At 44.1% G+C, this 20,999-nt stretch overlaps 1 protein-coding gene across 5 annotated transcripts in view; it reads right to left on the minus strand.

The window, feature by feature from the left end:
- The window catches only part of fam131bb (family with sequence similarity 131 member Bb), a 28,335-nt gene extending 11,679 nt beyond the window's left edge, over positions 1-16,656 (minus strand). Inside the window, exons 1-4 of one of the 5 annotated variants that reach the window (XM_033640656.2) lie at positions 16,429-16,656; positions 4,428-4,465; positions 582-617; positions 52-154 (exon numbers count right to left, since the gene is read on the minus strand). In XM_033640656.2, coding sequence (XP_033496547.2) covers positions 52-154; positions 582-617; positions 4,428-4,465; positions 16,429-16,456 — 205 coding nt within the window. In that variant the 5' untranslated portion in view covers positions 16,457-16,656. Of the gene's footprint in view, positions 1-51; positions 155-581; positions 2,403-4,427; positions 4,466-16,428 lie in introns of those variants that run through there. The other 4 variants (XM_078171637.1, XM_033640659.2, XM_078171636.1 and 1 more) reach the window with 4 other exon arrangements.
- Positions 16,657-20,999: the final 4,343 nt, after the last annotated feature.

The raw sequence follows: 20,999 nt of genomic DNA on the forward strand, positions 1-20,999 counted from the left end.
GGGCCGAGCCAACATGGGGTCGTTTTACCAGTTTACAGCACAGACACACACCTGACACACCTGACAGAGAAGACTTAGCCAAAGCGCCGATGCCATAGGCGTTTGAGTTCCTCTTGAGCCGAGGCAGGATTGACGTGGTGTCTTCCATAGACAGCTAGAGGGAGAGAAGAGAGAGGAATGGAGAAGGGGGGAAACGTGTAGAGAAAAGGAGAGTATGGGAAGTGTGACGGGGCACACAAAGACATCAAGACAGTGTGTGTCAGAGAGGGGTGAGTGGAGAAGAGAAGTGATAGAGATGTTGGGTTAATACACAAGATAAAACCTGCATTACCCAAATCCTGATTCCAAGTTAGCTGTGTACTTTTTTATCCTGCACAAATAAGTCATTCTGACTGTGCCCACTACTGTGCACCACTACGATAAACCGAAAGAGATCAACTGTAAGGCAGAGGTGAAGGGGAGTCGTGAAGGTGGGGCGGGGAGCTCATGGCTAAAGGGTGAGTTAAATCAAAACAGGTGAAAGGAACAAATAGATAGAGGAAGAAAAGTAGTAGACGAAGGAATGGTGTCACAACACTTACATTGATTCCTTCCCATGAAAATTCTGAACGTCCATGCTGAGGAAGAGAAATAGGAGGAGGGAGGGATGGGGAAAGAAGGAGCAGGACAGAGTGAGAGAGTGACAGGACAGAGAGAACATTGACGTGCATGGGACGGGAAATGGGAGAAGACGAAGAGAGGACGGACAGAGGGGGGGATTGCACATCGGACATGCAGAGGAGGAGAAACAAATTCAGAGAAGGGAGAAGAAGAGAGACAGATACACAGGATTTTCCAGGGACGAGGAAGAGTCAAGGACCAGAATGACAGGGAGAAGGGAGGGGATTAAACAGGGATCAGTATATTTGCTTAGTTCTGTATAGCAGAGTGAATACGCTACGGATGAATGAGTCTCCTCTCTGGTTACATGTGCTGCCAAAAACACTGAAAGCCAGCGGAAAATCGAGTGTGAGTGAGAAAGATGTCAGTGCTGTGTCGAACGGTATCTGATGATGCAGACAGACAGACAGGGGACTGAGGCTATCAGGAGGAACGGGAGGCTGTGTGTTCATGTGTGTGTGTGTGTAAAGGCAGATGCTGGGGACAAAGCAGATAAGCAGCAGCCTCTGCCACAGCATTCCTCTCCATCAGACGCTAACTAGACTGGGGACACTGGTGGGTTAGTGGCTGTGCTGAAATGTTTTCACCTTCCTGTCGGTCGAGGCTGAGAGAAAACAAAACAGTAAATAAACAAAACTGGAAAAATCTCACCGGTCCCTGACATTTATCACACATTTATCCTCTCCAGGTTTGTTTTTCAAAGAGTGTAGTTTATTATTTTTCCTAGCCTGTCACAAAGGTGGCCGCGTCTCCATTTGTATATATGTGAAACCCTGCAATGTAAACAGCAGCGGAGGAGGGAGTACTCAGATCCTTTTATTAAAGGAACAGTTTGACATTGTGGGAGATATGCTTATTTACTCTCTTGCTCGGAGTTTGATTGCACTCTCGTGTTTGTGTGGTAGCTCACATAAAGACTGGAAACAGAGGGAAACAGCCAGCCTGGCTCTGGCAAATAAATAAGCTACCTCCCATCAACCCTAAAGCTCACTGATTAGCTCATAAAGGGCCTTATTTAATCTATAGTGCATGGTCTAAAGTACATGGTGCATTTGTATTAAGGGCGTGCCCAACCACTTCTGCTCGTTAAACGGTGTATAATCTGGGCGCAAGTGGCAAAGGGGTTGTATTTAATCCCTTAATTAATCATGGGTGTGTTGTGGGTGTGACGTAACTTCAACTAATCAGTGTCATCTCCCATTCACTTTAAAAGCCAGGTGCACCTGCACATGGCACACTGCTATTTACATGGGGGTTTGGGCAACTGGGGCAGCGAGCAGTTTTATGCTGAGAGTAATGCAGTGAGAGCAGTGATGTCACTGCAGCAAATATCATGGGATATTTCAGCAGCAAAACTAAAAACTAGTTTTAAACTTATCAGTGAAGTTACGCTGCTCCTCTTGCGTAAATGCTTTCTCTTTTTTTATTTTTTAAAGATATTTTTTTGGCCACTTTGCCTTTAATGGACAGGACAGGTAAGCTTGAGGGGGGGAGAGAGAGAGAGGGGGGGGGATGACATGCAGCAGAGGGCCACAGGCTGGACTCGAACCCGGGCCGCTGCAGCAACAGCCCCGCACATGGGGCGCCCACTCCACCACCAAGCCACCAACGCCCTGTAAATGCTTTCTCTTAATCGGAGTTGGACAGCAGCTCTGCAGCTCTGCTCTCTGCTGCGTTCATGTTTTAGAGAATGTGATTAATATTCTCCTCATTAATGATGTATTATTTCACCCACCCACAACCCATCCGCATGTCCCTGTGTGTGTAACAAGCAGAGTGTACGCCTATGTAGGCATGTCTTACTATCTGGATAATGCGCTCTTTAAATAGCAGGATAGTGGTGGTCAATGGTGCAATTGCTTTTTGCTGCCTGAAAATAACAATGTGCCAACAATGTGCCTGACCACACCTCATTTTGAGACCTACTGCCAAAGAGCACAAGTACATTTGCGACTTACACAACGTGGGTGCTGGCTGTGAAAATGACAACTGTGCTGGTCTGAAACTTGCAATCACAGTTTCGTTGCGCAGTGCACCACTTTACACCGGGTGTAAAATAGGGCTCAATATCTTGTTTGTTTAATCTGTACAAAAACCTTCTTCCTGGTTGGCAAGGCAAGTAGAGACTCCAGTAAATTTCTGTGCCTGGTCAAGAGATAGTCGGGCATATGATCCTTGTAAAAACATTTTTCCATTTGGTTTTGTACAGATTAAATAAACAAGATATGACGTGTTAATTAGTGAGCTTTAGAGTGCTGGTATGTGGATTTTGTTAGCTTTGGTCGGAGCCAGGTTAGTCGTTTCTGGTCTTTGTGCTAAGCTACGCAAACCAGCTGTTTGCTGTAGCTTCATATTTACCATACAAACATAAGAGAAATCTATTAATTTGAGCTTAAACATGAGTTTTGTTCTTCCTGACTTCATTCCTTCCCTCCATACAAGTGAAAAACAGAAATATAATAATCAAAAATACACTTAATTAGAAGAATAAGTCCTGTATTCACTAAAGTATAAGTACAAAAGTATTATTGGCAAAATGTACTTAAAGTGTTAAAGGTAAAAGTGCTCTGTGTTATGTTATTATGTTTACTATATCCATGTGTAAACAGATTTGTAGTGCAGTACAGTGTTTCCTCTGCATTGTAGTAGAAGTATAAATTAGCTTAAGAAAGCACCAACGCCTCAAAATTGTACTCAATTGCTTATCATCGCTGGTCGACGGACTGTTAAGTGTAAAGAAGAGGTAATTTAATGCTGAATGACATCATGAGAGAGTGACTACCAGGGTGGTGTTCACTATCTCCATCAGCTACATGCAGCATGTATCCAGATAGCTCATGTTAATCAATATCAGCCTCTTCCCGTTCTTTTCTTCACTCCTTCTTTTTCTTGTAATTCTATTCTTCGCTCCCACTCCCTCGCTCCTCGACTTCCTCACTCTCTTCCTCTCCCTCTGCAGGAGTGGCTCTGATGAGAGATTTAAGAAACTTGAGTGGTAGAGCTGGGCTCCTTGAAGCAGCTTTTCCTATGTTGCTTCCAATAGCCCTGACAACACTGATGTGTGTGTGCACGTGTGTGTGTGTGTGTGTGTGTGTGTGTGGCTGTGGCTGTTTTCCCCCCCCCTCTCCGGAGGACCGAAGGGCATTCTGGGGCACAATTCATAAATAAATGATGGAATCAGTCCACAGTGCATTTTCGTAAAAAGTAGAGTTCTCTACATTTTAGTCCAAAATGGTTCCCTCTCCTGTGTCCTGTCTCAGAGGGATCAGTTTTAGAGCACGGGATCAGTAAAGCAGCAGGAAAGGAGAGGGGAGTAGTGGTAAAAGGAGATAGTCATGGTGTGTAAGAAGTTGGAGAAAGACACAGTGATGCCTCTGCTGTTTTGCTTTCAATGAGCACTGAGCAGTGACTCTGTCAGATGGACATCAAGCAGCGGACGTCACAGCAACAACAATGAGCCGACCGAACCAGTGATTGTTCAGTCTTCCAGCTACGCCACCCCATCTCGAGGGTGGGGAGGTGTAGTGGAAGTTAAGCGACTGACACTGACATGATGTGCGCGCTACTTCACTACTCTACTAGCGTAAGCACTGGCACCTTAAGTCACAGAGAGCTAGTGGGGTGAGCTGCTGCAGCTCATCATGTAGCTGCCTGTGTTTTTTTTTTTTTAAATCAGTGGCCATGTTGGTTCCTCAGGTGGAGTGACAACAGTCCACTGTCAGAGGAAGTCAACAAGAGGGGGTGAGCCAGAGGAACTGAAAGCTTACCTGCTCCCCATCCTTCTGGACTGGGACGCCATCTCCCGCTGAGAGCAGGGTAAAGGAAGAGACAAGAGAGAGGAGAGAAGGAAAGTATATTGTTATTCATTGCATTTAAATCAATTCCTAATCAAATCACACAAGAAGCCTTGCTTCCACAAAATGTTCTGTGATCTAACAATACTACAATTCATAAAGCTTTGGCTGACGTTCAATAAGGAAAATGTTCTGTTCTTATTCATCTAAGCGTGAATTTCTGCTATTTCTTCCCATTTAATCATCTCTGTCGCTTTCCTTTTCCCGCACTGTCAAAGTTACAATAATTAGCTGGTTAAAAACACGTTTCGGTGCTCACTATCTGGCAAGTACAAGTACACACGCACACACACATATGCAGACACACACAAAATATCACTCCCCTTAAGAAGCAAGATAAACAAGATAAGATAAATATATCTGCAACAGTAAAAACACTCTTGAAATGTAGGAGGAATAATACCATGAAATAAAACAAAAACTAAAATAATCATTTTTGTTTTCATAAGGAACACAGGCTAACAGCTCCTTTAACCACACTGATTCAGAAGGGGGATTACTGTGTTACACATATTGGCTGCTGTTTTCACTACTGTCAGAAACATTTTGATAAAATTAGTAAGGATTGTAAGCTTTAAAGTATCCCCTTAAAGAAGCAACAGCAAGGTTCTGTAAGTATATTCCCTCTGATATGTGTGGTCAAGATTTCTGCAACACTTTTCCCCCAAAGAAATATGAAATAATACAATTCCAACCATATGCATACAATTTCCTACTTCTAATTTACATCTGGGACATAGTTAAGAGCCTTTCTAGTGTCAAATATACTCCATGAACTAAATTAAATTCTTATTACCTGTGTTTAAAAAGTCTATATGCAACAGTCAAAGCACAGCAAACCACTATTTGCTATGTAAAGATATATTGGAGTAATGGCGTCCTGAGCAGAGGATGAAGTCACACTACCTCTGTATGCGCTGTAACCTGAGCTTCTCTGTGGTTTGTTGTAGTAAGCCTATCCAGCTGCCTGTACATGTTAATGCACTGTTAGCTGAGCGCGTGTCTCTGACAACTCATATGGTCTGAATTTCACGTAGAGCCTCTTAAATGTTGAATAAAAATGTTTGGCTGGTAACACATATTAGTATATCAATAAATAAAGATTTCTTTCCTATTTTAGACGCAAGTTAACTTCTTCATAGCGAATACTCAGATTGGTGTAAAAATGAGAGGTCGGCCTCCTTTGTCCTCTTTAACTGTGATTTATTCAAATTCACAATTCCAGTGTTACCTCTCCTGTCATGATGTCCAGGAGATTCAACTGAGAGTTTTCATCAACAACCCGCAGGCTTTACTTCACCCCCACCAGTGTCTAACCTCTGGTGTAAGCTTTAAATGAGCCAAGTCAAATCTTTCTTTCCTTAATACTTCCTCTACATTTAAGTGGAACCTGCATGTCGGTTGAAAATGCACTACAAAGAGTCAGTGGCAGATCATACACAGAGCCACCCGCCCAGCACACGGCAGATAGGAGTCATCAGAAATAGACCCTCTCTGTTGGATAAATGAACATTATTATCCTTCCTCTTTCCTGGCTGTCCAAATCCTAATTAAAACATTGGTTTAATTAGAGAGACTGTACTGGTAATGGAGTTTAAACACAGCTTCAGTCTCTAGGTGCCTGCTCTCTGTATCAGAGGGTCTCTATGCGTGTGTGCAACTCTCAGAGGGGCTCACTCCTGTATCAGCACTATGTGTGTGTGTGTGTGTGTGTGTGTGTGTGTGTGTGTGTTTGCACATGTGTTGCTGAGCCAATCATGTTTTTCCACAGCTGCATTTGGCAATCACAAGCGATTCCTCGGGAGCTCCGAGAAAACACAGAGAGTTGTTGGCTCTCTGGATGTCCAGTGATGTCTGTGACCCACTGACCCAGTGATTCAGAAACATCAGCTCCGCTCTGTCTCTGTTGGGCTCTCAGATATTACCCTTCCCTCTGAACTCCATCCAGTCGCATCAGATCACTGTGAGGGCAGGAGACGAGGGACAGACTTCATTCCAGAAACTGACCCCCCTTTTCTCGCACGGGGAAGGGTGTGCCAACTACAAATCGGGACCACCACGCTCCATTTGCACAGTTAATACAGCACTCAAACATGGGATCCTCCGACACATTCTCACTCCGACCTCGTCTCAGAGTGAGACCAGGTTGGATTCTTTCATTTCAGGGGTCCTCTGTTACAAATATCATCATATACTATCTGAGGAGTTACTTCCAGGAGTGATGGAGTGTTTTATGTCCCGTTGAGTTCAACCCAGTTTCCCTCAACCCAGTTTGTGCATTCCTCCCATAGTTAGGGCTCCTAGGTTTCCCTAAATACCACTCAACATCACCACAGACAGTACACAAAGTCCCTGTATGCATAAACAGCTGTTTGGTTGTACATCACCGGGGTAAATTTACCTTAAAGGGACACTCCACAGATTTAATGAGTCTATGCAGATTTCTAACACAAAACTTGACTTAGAAATTGGAGGCGATTAGTTGTTAAAACAGAGTACCAGTCAACCTGGCCTGTTTCAGGCCAATCACAACCATTTATCTAATATGGAGCGGGTAGAATATGATGGCTGGCAACTTGTGGAGCCTTCTAACTTTACACAAAGTACCTGATGACGTTATTTTTGGCTTGCAAAAGCAACCAACATGGCTGCAGCCGATGTGAAACTTTCTGTTGGAGTACTATTTTCAAATTCATTCATTCATTCATTTCTGATGGTGAAAACGGCAACACTCATTCACAGACATCGATGCGACACTATCACAGCTAATTTGTGCACGCTGTAGTCTTTTTTATATTTGTCCATGGCTTAGCACTGGTTGTAGGTCTATCCAATTGTGTCCAGAGGCATTTTGGTCTAAGGCTGTCGATTACACCCCTTGGAAATTGAAAATAATCTGAGAGGTTCCAGTCTGATGTGCATTTACGATTTGGTCTGGCGATGTCAGGCTGATAGAGTGTCCCTTTAAAGGTCCAGTGTGTAGTGTTTAGTGGCTAGCTCTAGCTGTGAGCTTGCTGTGTGCCAAGCATGTAGGAAAACTATGTAGCCAATGTGAAATTTGTGAACGGCCCTATCTAAAGCCAGTGTTTGATTTGTCCTTTCTAGGCTACTGAAGGCCACCCTGGAGGAAAACTTCTTCCTGTATGTAGATATATAGAGTTAATCATACAGCCCAGTTCAGACCGAGCATTTGCGATGAAACCTTTTTAGGATGTTGCAAAGAAAAGCTCCACCGGTGTAAACCTGCCCATCTCAGCTTGACTCAGGCTGGGTGAAGGTGTCACCTGTGACTCAGTTTGTCCACTTGCCAGTGGCTGGTTTTAGGTAAGGCACGTCACTTGTTTCAACAGCCAATCAGCTTGTGGCAAAGTCCATCGGCCAAGTCAGGTACAAACTGTCAGCAGATGGCATGTTTGCTTGCTGCAGCATTCTCAGACAGCAGCCCTCTCTCACTGCCAAGCCCAAGTCCATCTCATTTGTAATCCTGTGGCTGTAGACATATATAATATACAGCCATTTTTAACTTCCTGAAAAGCTGGAAATCCGAACGGAGGCACATAGAGTTGTTGCTATGGGGGCGATGCATCATCCTGTCTAGTCACATTGGTGTAAACTGGCAGGTTTTCAGAATGTTGCAGACCTGCGCATTGCAAGCAGTTGCAAGTTTCACCTCAATTCTTTGCAAATCTTTGGTCTGTAGGTAACAAAAAAAAACCACAACAATTCTAATTTTTAGCTGACTATAAACTAATGAAAACATAATTATGAGTATTATATACAATTTCTGCCAGTAGATGCTTCTAAAACCTACACACTGGACCTTTAATACTGAATACTTGTTGGACATAATTTCAAGTTGGATGAAACAGGCAATATCATTGTCCAAAATCTAATATCAGCCAATTTCCTCTCTAATTTTATATGTAAGAAGATGCTCCTTGTACATTTTTCTAACATTTCTTTTTTCTGTAATGCATTATGGCCCATTAAGGTCTCTTAATGATGTGCTATTACCAGTTTCTCCGTGTTCAACTGAGAGAGAGAGAGCAAAACATTGTTGTGCTCACTGCTGTTAAGGACCTGACAAGAAAACATAACCTCAGTTTTGGATTGAAAATATTTCACTCTGTAAAACTCAAGCTGTTTTGGAAACATAATTTACTTTACTTTAAGCAACTTAACTTGTGTGACAAATTAAAATACACCATTCAAGGGCAAATCCCAGCCCCAGTCCCAACAAATGCCACTGCCAATTGTTGTTTTTACAGTCTAAGCGTTTTAACCGTGTTTAAGGGCACTAACGGCAGTTGTTGACAGAACTCCCCGCTCCGCTGCAAATCCACCTTTTTGCTATCAAACTGTGAGAGACTGTGGGAGTGCGAACAAAGCATTCCTGAAAAAGAAAGCGGTGAAACGACTCGGGTTCAGCCCCCAAACTGTAGAAATGAAGAAACCACTTTTGCCATTGTCAGAGAGGGTGGACACATTTACATTCAGGCGCTACTTTCACTGTTAGAAATGAACTCTGTGTGACCTCAGAGGGATTAGTCAGACAGGTTTGATTTTTGGCAATGTGGAGTGTGGTGTCGGTGTGAGGTGGTTACTTATGGGGTGATATCAGTTAGACAGAGAGATGCCTCGTCTTCTGCCTGGGCGGGAGATACTGTCCCAGATTTTTCTTCCCCATCTGGGTTAAAAATCCGCTCTGCAAACACAAACTACACATGAACGTATGTGCACACCCACACACATCTAGATACAGTATAATACACACAGACACACACAACGCCAATCCCTCTCGTCCTCTGTTTCTCTCCCTGGCTTTGGCATCCTTAGTTTCTCTCCTCTGCATCCCTCAGCCTCGTTTGGCCAATTAGTAGATTAGCAGTCACTCTCTCCACATGAATCACAATATGGCTCAAGAGTTTTCTGGAATACAGCAGTACAAACTCCTACTGGGAAGCCCTCCAGCCTTTATACAGCAATGGACCAGAAACATTAAGTACAGTGTGTGTGCTTCTGTAGCTGTATGTATATGACAGTGTGTGTGTGCCTCAAATGAGATTACATCAAAGCCTGTGCTATTTGTGAAGTGAGCCACGAGGGTTTGGATGCCTATATCATGCTGTGATTAGTCAGAGTTGTTTGTAGTTCTCGGAATATCTGTAAAGATGATGGGTCAGTAGTCATTATCCAGGATCTCGGTGCTTTCTTAAGCCACGCTGTGTGTTTCTGCACCGGGATAGCTGATGCTCTTGAGCTCTCAGCAGCACAGTAAGCGAATGCGTAATTCTGCTCCTGAAGAGGCAGGATTCCTCCTTGAGGAAACAGCAACAACAACAGAGCACATGACCAGAGCTCTGAGCCAGCTTTTCCTCCCCTGGCACTCTCCCTCCTCCCCCGCGCACACAGCGGTGCAGCGCTGGATACCCCCCTGTGGTCATAGGGGAGCCAGGCTTAGCTCAGCCGAGGAGAAGGATGGAGAAGGAGTCAGGGAGGGAGGGGAGACGGAGGAGGGATAAAAAAGAGGGAGCAGTGCGGCCGTGCGTAACGAACAACCAAAGATCTGCAGCGGCTGCACTGTCAACTCCAGCTCTGACTGTAGTGGCTTGACGGCTCCTACTGAAGTGGGAAGCGTTTGAGCGTCATCTGTCTTTTTGTACTCCCAGTGCCCTGCAGCAATAACGCTGAAGAACCAAGGGGGCTTGGTGCTTGTTTACCATGACAGCTGCAGTAAGGCTGGTTGCCACAACGGGGCACCAGCTTGGATTGCAGCCCTCTTGCAGTGAGATGTGCAGATGCCGGGTTACAGAGCTCCAGAGTTCAGCAGGAACACAGCTGAGGACCTGAGCCCAGATGGTTGGAAGAGTTTGGTCGAGGAAAGAAAAACAGAGCCAAGTGTGTCTCAGGACATACTCCTCACACGTGCAGGGGCTCTGACTGACACTTACACAGACACTCGAGCACAGCATGAGCTACTGTCATTAACTTGGTGAAATGGCATTCCCAATCTACATGCCCCCGGCCTGACATGCCTCATTAATCTGTTCAGGCATGAATGTGGCTGCCATCCTGTGCAGATCTCCATCACTGATACAGGATAAATAGGTTACAGCAGTCACTGGTGCACTGACTGTCGTATCTGAAAATCTACAGCATGTATCCTGACACAGGCAGCTGCAGCCCAGCATCAACCTGATCACTTCCATAAACATCCTAATGGCCTGCTAAATATATAATGAATATTTAGACCTGTAACAGAAAAAAGCTGTTATCTGATTCTGTTTAGATGGAGGGAAAAAACCTGCAGAGGCGAAGGAAATCAACCAGTCGTTCAGCAGACAGCACGTTGTATGCAGAAAATCTTTATTTTCTTGCTCCTTGGTATTCAAAGGAGTCATCCCGCCTTTGAGAACGTGGCCTTTTTCCTTATCAGCACTGGAGTGGTTAGTAGCTGCAGATAACACTGACACAACCAATGCTCTCACCGATCAAATTGCAGAGATGAAATTCTCTCTTTCACAGCATTATGTTTCAATTTCATAACACACTCTGCGGCTGAGTCACATTGTTTACAGAAACGCCTGCCATCATGTGCCCACACACAGGCCTCTTATTTCTGACCTGCCACATACACGTACAGTCTGAAAATGCTCTGTGGCAGAGTAAGCACATACAGACACACCTATATACATTTTAATCAGTTCCCCTCCAACAGTGATCCAGGCTTGTACCTGGCATCCTGTGACAAGGCACACCATAAAGAATATGACACATAAATCTGTAGCTAAAGACCCTTTGCTATATACGCTGCACCGGAGTCCTTGAGTGTACACACACACATAAGCTGCCACACACCAATGTAGGTAAGGGTCATCAGGTCCCCTCTTGTCTCTGAGGCACTACATCACCGACTCATTCACCTTGAATGTGTTCATGTGCGCAAGGCTTTTCCACCTGGACAGAAGCCAATCAATCAGCCTCCACCTCAGTCTGCCACATTTGCCAGTTTACAGGCAGGCTGCAAACTGGCTAACGCTGGACCTGGTATCAGTTGTTGAGTGAGTGTGTGTAAAGGCATGGTGTTAGCGGGGGTGTTTGGGTTTTTAAGTTAATGACAGGGAATCCCTCTCTGTAGTGCAGCAGCGAAAACAGAGAGATGGGACACAGCAGTGAAGCAACAGTGGTGCCTATACACCACCCACGCATGGGCCTACGTGCGTGTGAATATAGACTGCAGCAAGACCGCATCGTATGAGAGGCGGATGTAAACTTGAGGTCATTCACAGGTCCATGCATGGACACATATATAAATATACCAGTATACATACATATATATATATATGTGGGTGGATGGATGAATGCATGGATGCATAGATAGATAGATAGATAGATAGATGAACATGCAGGCAGACAAACTGGGCACTGTTTGGAATATTTTAAAATTAGCAACACAAAACCTGAGTTATTCAGGGGTTGGCTAGTAGGCACTCAAGTTCTTATTCAAGTCCCAAGTCAAGACAGGCAAGTCTTGAATTAATCCCAAGACAAGTCCCAAATTCTAAACTTTGAGTTTCAAGCTCCAAACAAGTCATACAGTGCTCTTGACCTTAACTCTACCTATTTGTTAAAACAATTTTGTAGGAAGTTGTTGCGTCTCCATTTGTAATTTTCCACTCACATGTTTTGTTTAGCGCAGTTTGTTTTTTGTTGACCACCATGTCGTTTACGCAAACAAACAAAAGCAAACAAAATTATCTTTGGTATTATATTTCCAACAGGTGCTCAGTAACTTAACGTAAGTTCTTCGTGGTTTTCTCCTACAACATGAGTGGATGCTGTCGGATTGGTTCAAACAAAGTGGATCTTCTGAGGACTTGAGCGTCAGCTTGCAGGGAATGAATAGCATTAATGATAGTTTGGTTGAGGTAATATAATGTAAATTAACTGATTCGTGGCATATTTTCTTTTTTAAGTATCAAGTATTTTCAAATAAAAAGGCTAGAGTCAAAGTGAAATCACGAGTCATTGGGGTTTAAGTCCAAGTTGATTTGCAAGGACTTTATGATTTTGTCAAGTTGAGCCTAAATTTATCAGATTTGTGACTTGAGTCTGACTCGAGTCCAAGTCATGTGAGTCAAATCCACACCTCTGGAGTCTATCAATACCAAAACGGTCCTTTTTTAAAATATCATAAGAAGTAGAAACATACTTTTCTACAAATAAACATGACTTTGTACAAAGCTCTTTTTCATTTAACAAACAAAAATGTTAAATGTTGTGTAAACACAAGCCGTTGCAAAAGAACTTTACCAGTATTTAATAGTCTAAAACTGGCAAAATGATGATTTAAGTCTGTAACTATGTGATCAAATAGCTAGCAAACAAGATCATGAGTATGACAACACACTCAATGCCACTTTAGATAACTGTGCTACAAACACGTTTCAGTGCCAGAAAAATATGTGCAGACACAAACGCACACACGGAGTCAGCTATTAGTGCTAATTGAATCAGTAAGTGGTGCATCAGTGGCGTGGCACCTTACCAAAGCCAACTTAGAGAAAGTATAGAGACAGTCTGCTGAGAGGCGGCACAAACAGGTGAGAGTTGTCATAATGCCCCACATTCATATCTATAATTTCACCACTGCAGCCTGACCCATAGCAGTTATCTTCACACTGCACACAATGCCCTAAATTACACAGTGATTAATGTTTCCAGCACTCACATGTAGCCTATAGCGTGGCCTGGTAAGTGGATACAGAAAAAATGCCTCTGATGCTGAGTACTTTTAGCACAGTTACGGGTAATGGCATTATCAACACTACATCTAGGAACGTGATCAACATCACGGTGCCTGTATCAGAATAACCAACACTGTGTTCGGCAGCTGTGGAGATTTGCTCTCAATGAAGCATACATAAGCTGTGTACTGCACACGAGCTGAGTCACCGACAAAAAATACAGTCGGTAGTGATTTTGCAGTAGATCTTGCTGCCTTCTCCTTGCTGATGAGGCGAAGAAGAATGTGCACCTCCCATCATATGCTTCTCAAGGCCTTTTGCTCTCTGAAGGGGTGATGGATGCGGACATCTCATCCACTGTACATCATTGTGTCACCTGACTCAGTTACAGTGGTGGTGAGGGGATGCTGGGCTACAGCAGATGTTATAAGAGTCAGTTTAAAACACAAACCAAAATAACTAGTAACAAGGGCAAAGGTTTTGTTTTGAACATTGGGGTGTGAGACATATATATATATATATATATATATAATATAAATTTTGAGCGTCAAACACATAATTTACTGCATCGATTTATGGTGAAAACTTACTTAATTTCATCTAAATAAAAGTCCTCTGCTATTTTTATGTTTTTATGAGGTGGGGACAAATACACGTTCCCTGCATCCCCCCTGAAATCTATGCCTATGACCATTAACATACAGAATACTGCAGTGATAAGGAGTTTATCTTCAATAGATTATTTGTAGACTGAACCTTTTATTGGCAAAGAAACACTTGAAGGTGAAAGGGAACTAACCCCAGCTGTGGTATTTATGTCAGCCCTTATTTTCCAACTGGGCCTGAATTAACGGCTGCAAACTCACACACCAACTATCCTCACTGCCTGCATGTATCAGTGTCTGCAACATTTGCAACTATGCTGCTTTTTTTGGCCTTGAGTTTTTTACGTCTGGGGCTTTCTGTTTGAATAAATTCAAATCACCAGACCTCTAATAACAAGTGATATGTAGGGTAAAGTGTTGTCCTTACGGGGGATAATAAAGTTTTCTATTAGCATTGCACATCCCCTGTGACATCCAAAACAAACTAAACTATGCAGTATACTTCTTCAACCTGCTGGGCACAGACAAATCACACAGAGGCATGATTTTTGCCATACTACAGCAGCGTGTGCCTCCACACAGATATCCCGGCCTGACCACGGAGCACACTCCAGGATACGATGGAGCTGGGAGAGATAGTGTTACCACAGGGCAGACAGATACATCAGGGCTACTTCCGTACAGAGACAGAGCCAGTGCTGCTGCTGCTGCTGCTCCTCCTGTTGATCTCTGCTTGGCAGCGCGGACTGCAGTTGAGAAGCCTGATCAATAGCACACACTAAAGCCATCCTCACCCAGGATAAACACAACCATGCCTCGAAACTGCCGCTGGTTCCGATGCTTACGAGAGAATCCCAGGCTGAGGCACACAAGCTGCTTGAAAACATACTGTTTATTTACACATTTGTATTAGATTATAGCACACACAACTTGGAATAACATTTGTATTCCCTTGAGTAGATCTCCACTACATGTGACTGACAGGCTACAGTGTACTTTTCCTTTTATACACAGCTCATCATCATTTATCCCTGATTAGAAACTGCTATTACCAGAGCAGCCTTACTGAAATCTTAAGCTTCTCTGATCACTCGTATAAAAACGGAGCATCAGTATTCAGGTGGCTCACGATCAGATTAATGTGGCACCTTTCCAAAGCCTTCTGTCCTCTTCAATCACATTATTTCCAGCGGGGCTTTGTAAGGTCTCCTGTCTTGACCTGACTGTTGACAGAGGATCCTAACCTCCTCTCCTGCTTTGCAATGTGTCAAACACTATAATCTGGCTGGCCTGAGCCGCTGTAACACTGGTCCTGCTGTATTCAGTTCACACCTGCCTTCCTAACTGTGTCATGTGCTGTAATACTCTTTCTTCTTGCATGTTCAAAGACATCTATTTAAAATCCTCTTTATCGCGTCTTTACATTTAGTTTAAAAAGGGACGGGGGGTTGCACAACCAAGCAGGAAATCCTCTCTACCTGGTTATGACATTCACGACCCCTGCAAAGGTTATGCACTTTTCAGAGTGACGTTAAAAAAACACACTCTGACTGATGCTTTTTAAGAGCCTGACGTGCTAAGTGACTCATTAATATTTAACACCAAAAAGAAGTCTGTGTTTATTTTTACCTTTGAGTGTGATTCATGCAACATACGAAGACATGCACTGCAGTATAGTTAAACTATATCTATGCAAACAACTTTAAAAAATATATGTATCATTTACACAACCACTCCCAGTCTTTCACCATGTAGCAGCAGTTCCTAACATGCCATCTATCCAAGAGGGTCCTCACCTGAAAACTCCCATCAATCCCACACACCCTGCCTGCACGTATTCGCCCCTCCCTCTCCCCCTCTCTCCATCGCCATCCGTCCGCCTCCCCTCCTCCCTGCCTGCCTGCGCTGAAATTCTTCCTCTGCTGCTCGTTTCTTTATCCCCCCTCTATCCCTATTATTCATGCAAATAATAACAAACTGAGCAAATGCCCCTGACAATAGCATTATCCCTTGTCTCTTTTTCCTCTCTTTCTCCGAGCCATACCGCCCTATAAATAAGCACTATCACAGCGTTCCCCTCTCCGCACCTCCCTCTCCTCTCCATCCCTCTCTGCCTCCTACTCACACACATATACATACTGCCAAACAGCATCATAAATCAAGGGATGGGAGGAGGGAGGGGAGGGTAGGGATGGTGGGGGATGCAACCACACACACACACACACACACACACACACACACACACACACACACACACACACACAGAGTACCACATTTTAACACATATTATCTCTGACATCTCGCCTGTATACTAAGTGTACAGCTTCTGGGACCACTGCAAGAGAAGCAAGCACCTTCACACATATACATACAAAGCCAGTCCATGCACAGTCTCTCCACACACACACACACACACACACACACACACACACACGAACCCCTCGCTCCTGCACGACCCCCATCCTCCTCCTCATCCTCCTCCTCACCCCCTCCGCCACCACCCCCACCCAAACCCCCCTCTAGCCCGCAATGAGAGAGAGAGAGAAGAGAAGCGGGGCTTACTCAGTCTCCTGGAGCCGATGCATCCCATGGTGTATTCACAAAGGCCCTGGATACAAGCGTGGAAGTGTTACCCAGACACCGTGCATTCTCCCTCTTCCTCCTGCGACTCTCTCTTTCTCTCGGCTCTAGCTTCTTTTTCTTGCTCTCCTGTGCTCTCTCTTTTTCTCTCTCCCTCCTGCGCTTGCTTGATCACTCTCTCTCTGTCTCTCCCTCCCTCCCTCTCCCTCTCTCCCCTCTGCTCTCTCTCTCCAGTGCAGTGTCTTAGAAGAGATCCGGTTAGTAAGTCAGTATGCCTGAGGGGAATAGATTGGGACTAAATAAAGATGTGAGGAGGCATTATTAGCATTATTTAAACAGTTGTCTTTTTTTTATAAGTATCAATATCATCAATGATATAACTGTGCTATTATATATCCACTCTAATCTGCAGGCATTATGACATTTACCTAACCAGTCTGAGTTACTGGGACTGACAATGACAGCATAATTGGATGATCTGCAAATGAGAATGATCAAAAACAACCACAGGCATTAATCTAATGAGAGGTTAAAACAACAATCACATTGTGTGTGTATTGGGTTGCCACTACAAGATCAATAGCACAGTGCCGAGAGTGCCGGGCTGCCATTGTTGTAGATATCTCTGCACTGCCGTAATATTGTTGAGCTAAAATGGGGGATTCTCTCTCTGTCTCCCTCTCCTGTGTGCGCTCAGCCTGACAATGCACTGCAGCGGTTTCCTCGTGCCTCTCTCCATGTCCCTCTCAATCACCCCCCTCCTCCTCCTCCTCCCTTACACTGATCACTCGAAAAAAAAAAAATGCACGCACATACACCAATATTAAACAATCCTGAGAAAAAAACAGCAGAGGGTTTTCCTTCACAGTCAAGCCGCCGCTGCCGAGTCTCCACCTCTTTCTATGTCGTCTCTCCGTATTGATCCGCCCCTCAGTCATCTCTGCACCTATTTCTTGCTTTCTGCTCACTCTGAGTCACATCCTCACATCTTCCTCTGTTCACTCTTTTTGTTTTCGCTCCTCTCCTTCAGCTCTATCCTCTCTTCCCTAGAGAGACAAATGAGAGGAGTGGCTCTTTTATCTACATCTCTCTCTCTCTGTCATTTGACTTGCATCTATATCTGTAACACCACCACACCTACACTCTCCACCTTCCCCCTGTCTCACCTCAGTTTCATATCAACGCTTTCTCTCTTTTTTTTTAATCCTCCCTCCCTCCCTATCTTTCTGACTCCTCTTCTGTCTGGGAAGCCCCCTGCCCTTCTCTCTTTCTCCCTTTGCTGATTACAAATTCATGGGTGCTGTTTGTTCATGTGTTTGTCCAGCAAATGACGCAGGAGCAGCCTGGACAGTGAAGAGGTGCATGTGCGGTCACTCATGTTGTGTTGACTTTACGCGCACTGGGCGAAGAAGACAGAGAGGAAGGGAGCACGACAGATGGAAGGACAGAGAGACAAAGACATGGGCACAGATGGGGGGGTGATGGGAAGGAGAGCAAAGAACAGTTGAGTCATGTGCGGGAGAGGTGTGGAGACGATGGTGTGTGAAATAACAATTAGCACTCCAGAATGGATGCAGGAAAAAGACAACAATCCTATTACTTAGTTTCAGAATTGTATAGATAACGAAAAGAGAGAGGCATGGACGTGTTGTAGCAATAAAAAGGAAAAGCCAGACATAACAAATAATACATAATATAGCCAATCCCTGCACTGTGTTTATATATAGATGTGCTCTCTCTGTTGGTTTTCCCACCGGGGCAGAGGAGATGAGGCTATAGGATGCTGCAGGGGTCAGCTTCACTCGGGGCTGTTGGCTCACATACCCTGAACCTGGCTGGGAAAAAACAACACACTGCTCCTCTCTGCTGTGTGTAATTGCATGCTGAGTATATTGATTTCGACCCACGTCTCCCTTCTCTGGCTCTCAATTCCCCCTCCATCTGCCCATCACTCTGTCTAAGTCACTGTTTGTAATCCTTCAGACAGTTTCTCTCTTTGCACCGCTTTATGACATTTCATGCTTTTTTGCCGAAATCCTCGGTTAATCTAGGTGTATTTATCCCGCTCTACCTGTCGTTCTTTGTCAGTACGATTCATATTTGCCCCCCCTTCACCTTTTCTTCGCACATTCTCCTGTGTCAAAAGTAGGATATATTTAAACCCTGTGAACAAACTGGGTCAGATTACTGAGACGCAGCCACACGCACACACTATGGCTGTGACAATTAATCAATCAGTCAAACTATTTTGATGATTGATTAACTGTTCAAGTCAATTTGCAACAAAAATGCCAAACATCTGATGGTTCCAGCTTCTGAAAAGACTTTGCTGCCTTTCCTTCTCGTACATTACAACGTACATACAAACAATAAAAGACATTTTATGATGTAACATTGAGTTCTGGAGAATTGTGACCATCATGTTTCACTGTTATCTAAAGTTTTACACACCAGGCGATTAATCATTTAAAGGAGCAATGCGTAGAACCCAAGGGGGTTTAGTGGCATCTAGTGGTGAGGACTGAAAATTGCAACCAGATGAGACCTCCAAATTAGAATTCCTTCATTGTTCATCGTTCAAGAGGTTTTCACCAGAAGCCAAATTATCCGCAGAGGTGCCCTCCTCTCCAAAAGAAACACGCCACAGGTCTCATTTATTAACATTGCGTATGCACAAAACGAGGCTTGAAAGAGGCGTACGCCACTTCCCACGCAAAAGTTGTGATGTATAAAGACAGACTTAATGGGAGAAACTTTGACCTGTGCTTACAAACATTTTGGAGAGGGGGAACTTGCAACACTGATAGTGAGATGGAAGCCTGATTATAGAAACTGTTGGCACACACCATTTTTGGCTTTTGTTTGTACATACATCTTTAGTATGGATCCTACGCATTTTTTTATAAATGAGACCCCTGGTGATTAAAACTGGTAGAACACTGAATAAAGCAGTTTCACATTACAAATCTGTGTTTCTCTTGCGCTGTTTGGCATGTTACATGGGCAGCTAGCCCTGCACCTGCTAATTTGTGCTCACTTTTTTCCTCTGATAACTTGATGCAGGTGCAGATGTTCTGGAATTATCTGCAGAGGTGTCTTCCTCTCCAAAACAAATGGTCGTGGTGATTTAAGCTGGTAAAAACACAGAATAAAGCAGTTTCACATTTTAAAAAAAATCTGTTTTTCCAATGCTGCTCCACACAAAGAGGCTGGTAACGACTGTGGCTGACACAATATTGCAGACTGCCCTATCTAGAGCCAGTGTTTGGTTTGTCCGCTCTGGGCTACTGTAGAAGCATGCAACATGGCAATGACCTTGGATGAGGACCCTCTTACTATGTAGATATAAATGGCTCATTCAGAGGTTATGAAAATACAATGATTGGTGATTAACCACGTGAAAATATCACGTGGTTATACACAAATACAAACATACTATATTCCGTACCTGTCAATATATCCCCATAAATCATACATACTTGACCTCTAAGTTAGGGTATAATCTTCAGGTTAATCAATAATGAAAATAATCTTTAGTTGCAGCCCGATCACACACACGCACACTCACGTGCTTTATATGTACACAGAACACCTGTGACAGTGTGGTGATCTATGATATGGAACGTCAATGTGAGACAAGGTCAGCCGCAGAGGGAAGACATTCCTGACACTAATCTCACTCTGATACATGGGCCAATCACAAAGATGACTGCCTTTCACCATCTTTGTCCACTCCTTTCTTACCCCCCCCCCCCCCCCACACACACACACACACACACACACACAGACTTCTACACTTGTGCTAACAAAGCATGTACAATGACATGAAAGCGCCTTGCAACACATGACACAGCCAACTTCTATCATGTCCCCCGTCAGCACGTCTCTTGTTTTCTTATCTGGGGTGATGGTGCTGCGCTGAATTCAAATGCAGCAGCCCCTGTTTAATATTATCTCGGGGACCCGCGCACACCTCATTCCTGTAATCAGTGACTTTCATGTATCTGTCACTATCTGTCCATCAGCCCCTGGCTGTTCTGTAGGTTGCACCTCAAGGATAATGAATAACAGCTCTATTACTGTCTCGTTCAAGATGTTATGTGCTGACGAACGAAAGTCATTCTAGAGGTTGGCAAAACGTTTCTATTTAAAATAAAACTAGCTCAGACTGGTTAACCTCCTCAAAAACAAGGAGCTATATTCCCCGTTGTCTTCACTTCACAGCCCGCTGCTTTCCATATATCCTTGCCGTTACTCTGCACTCCAGTGAACCTAACTGCTGCTAGTGTGTGTTATCTGTGTTAATTGGAACCACATGTTACGCATCTGCCCTCAAGGACCCACCAAGTTAGTTATACGAGAATGTGTGTGTGTAGAGGAGGAAGGGAGGGTGTGTATGTGACAGCCAGCCTGCATTGGGTTTCGCATATGAAGGAGAGAAAATATGTGTGGGGACGGAGAAGTGAAGCGGGGAGGGGGTAGACAGAGGGAGGGGGGGAGAAAAAGATGAGGGGGAATGCTCTGTGGTTTGTTTTTGAGGAGGGAAGGAGCGT

Source organism: Epinephelus lanceolatus, chromosome 10, assembly GCF_041903045.1.
Source record: "Epinephelus lanceolatus isolate andai-2023 chromosome 10, ASM4190304v1, whole genome shotgun sequence".
NCBI classification, from domain to species: Eukaryota; Metazoa; Chordata; class Actinopteri; order Perciformes; family Serranidae; genus Epinephelus; species Epinephelus lanceolatus.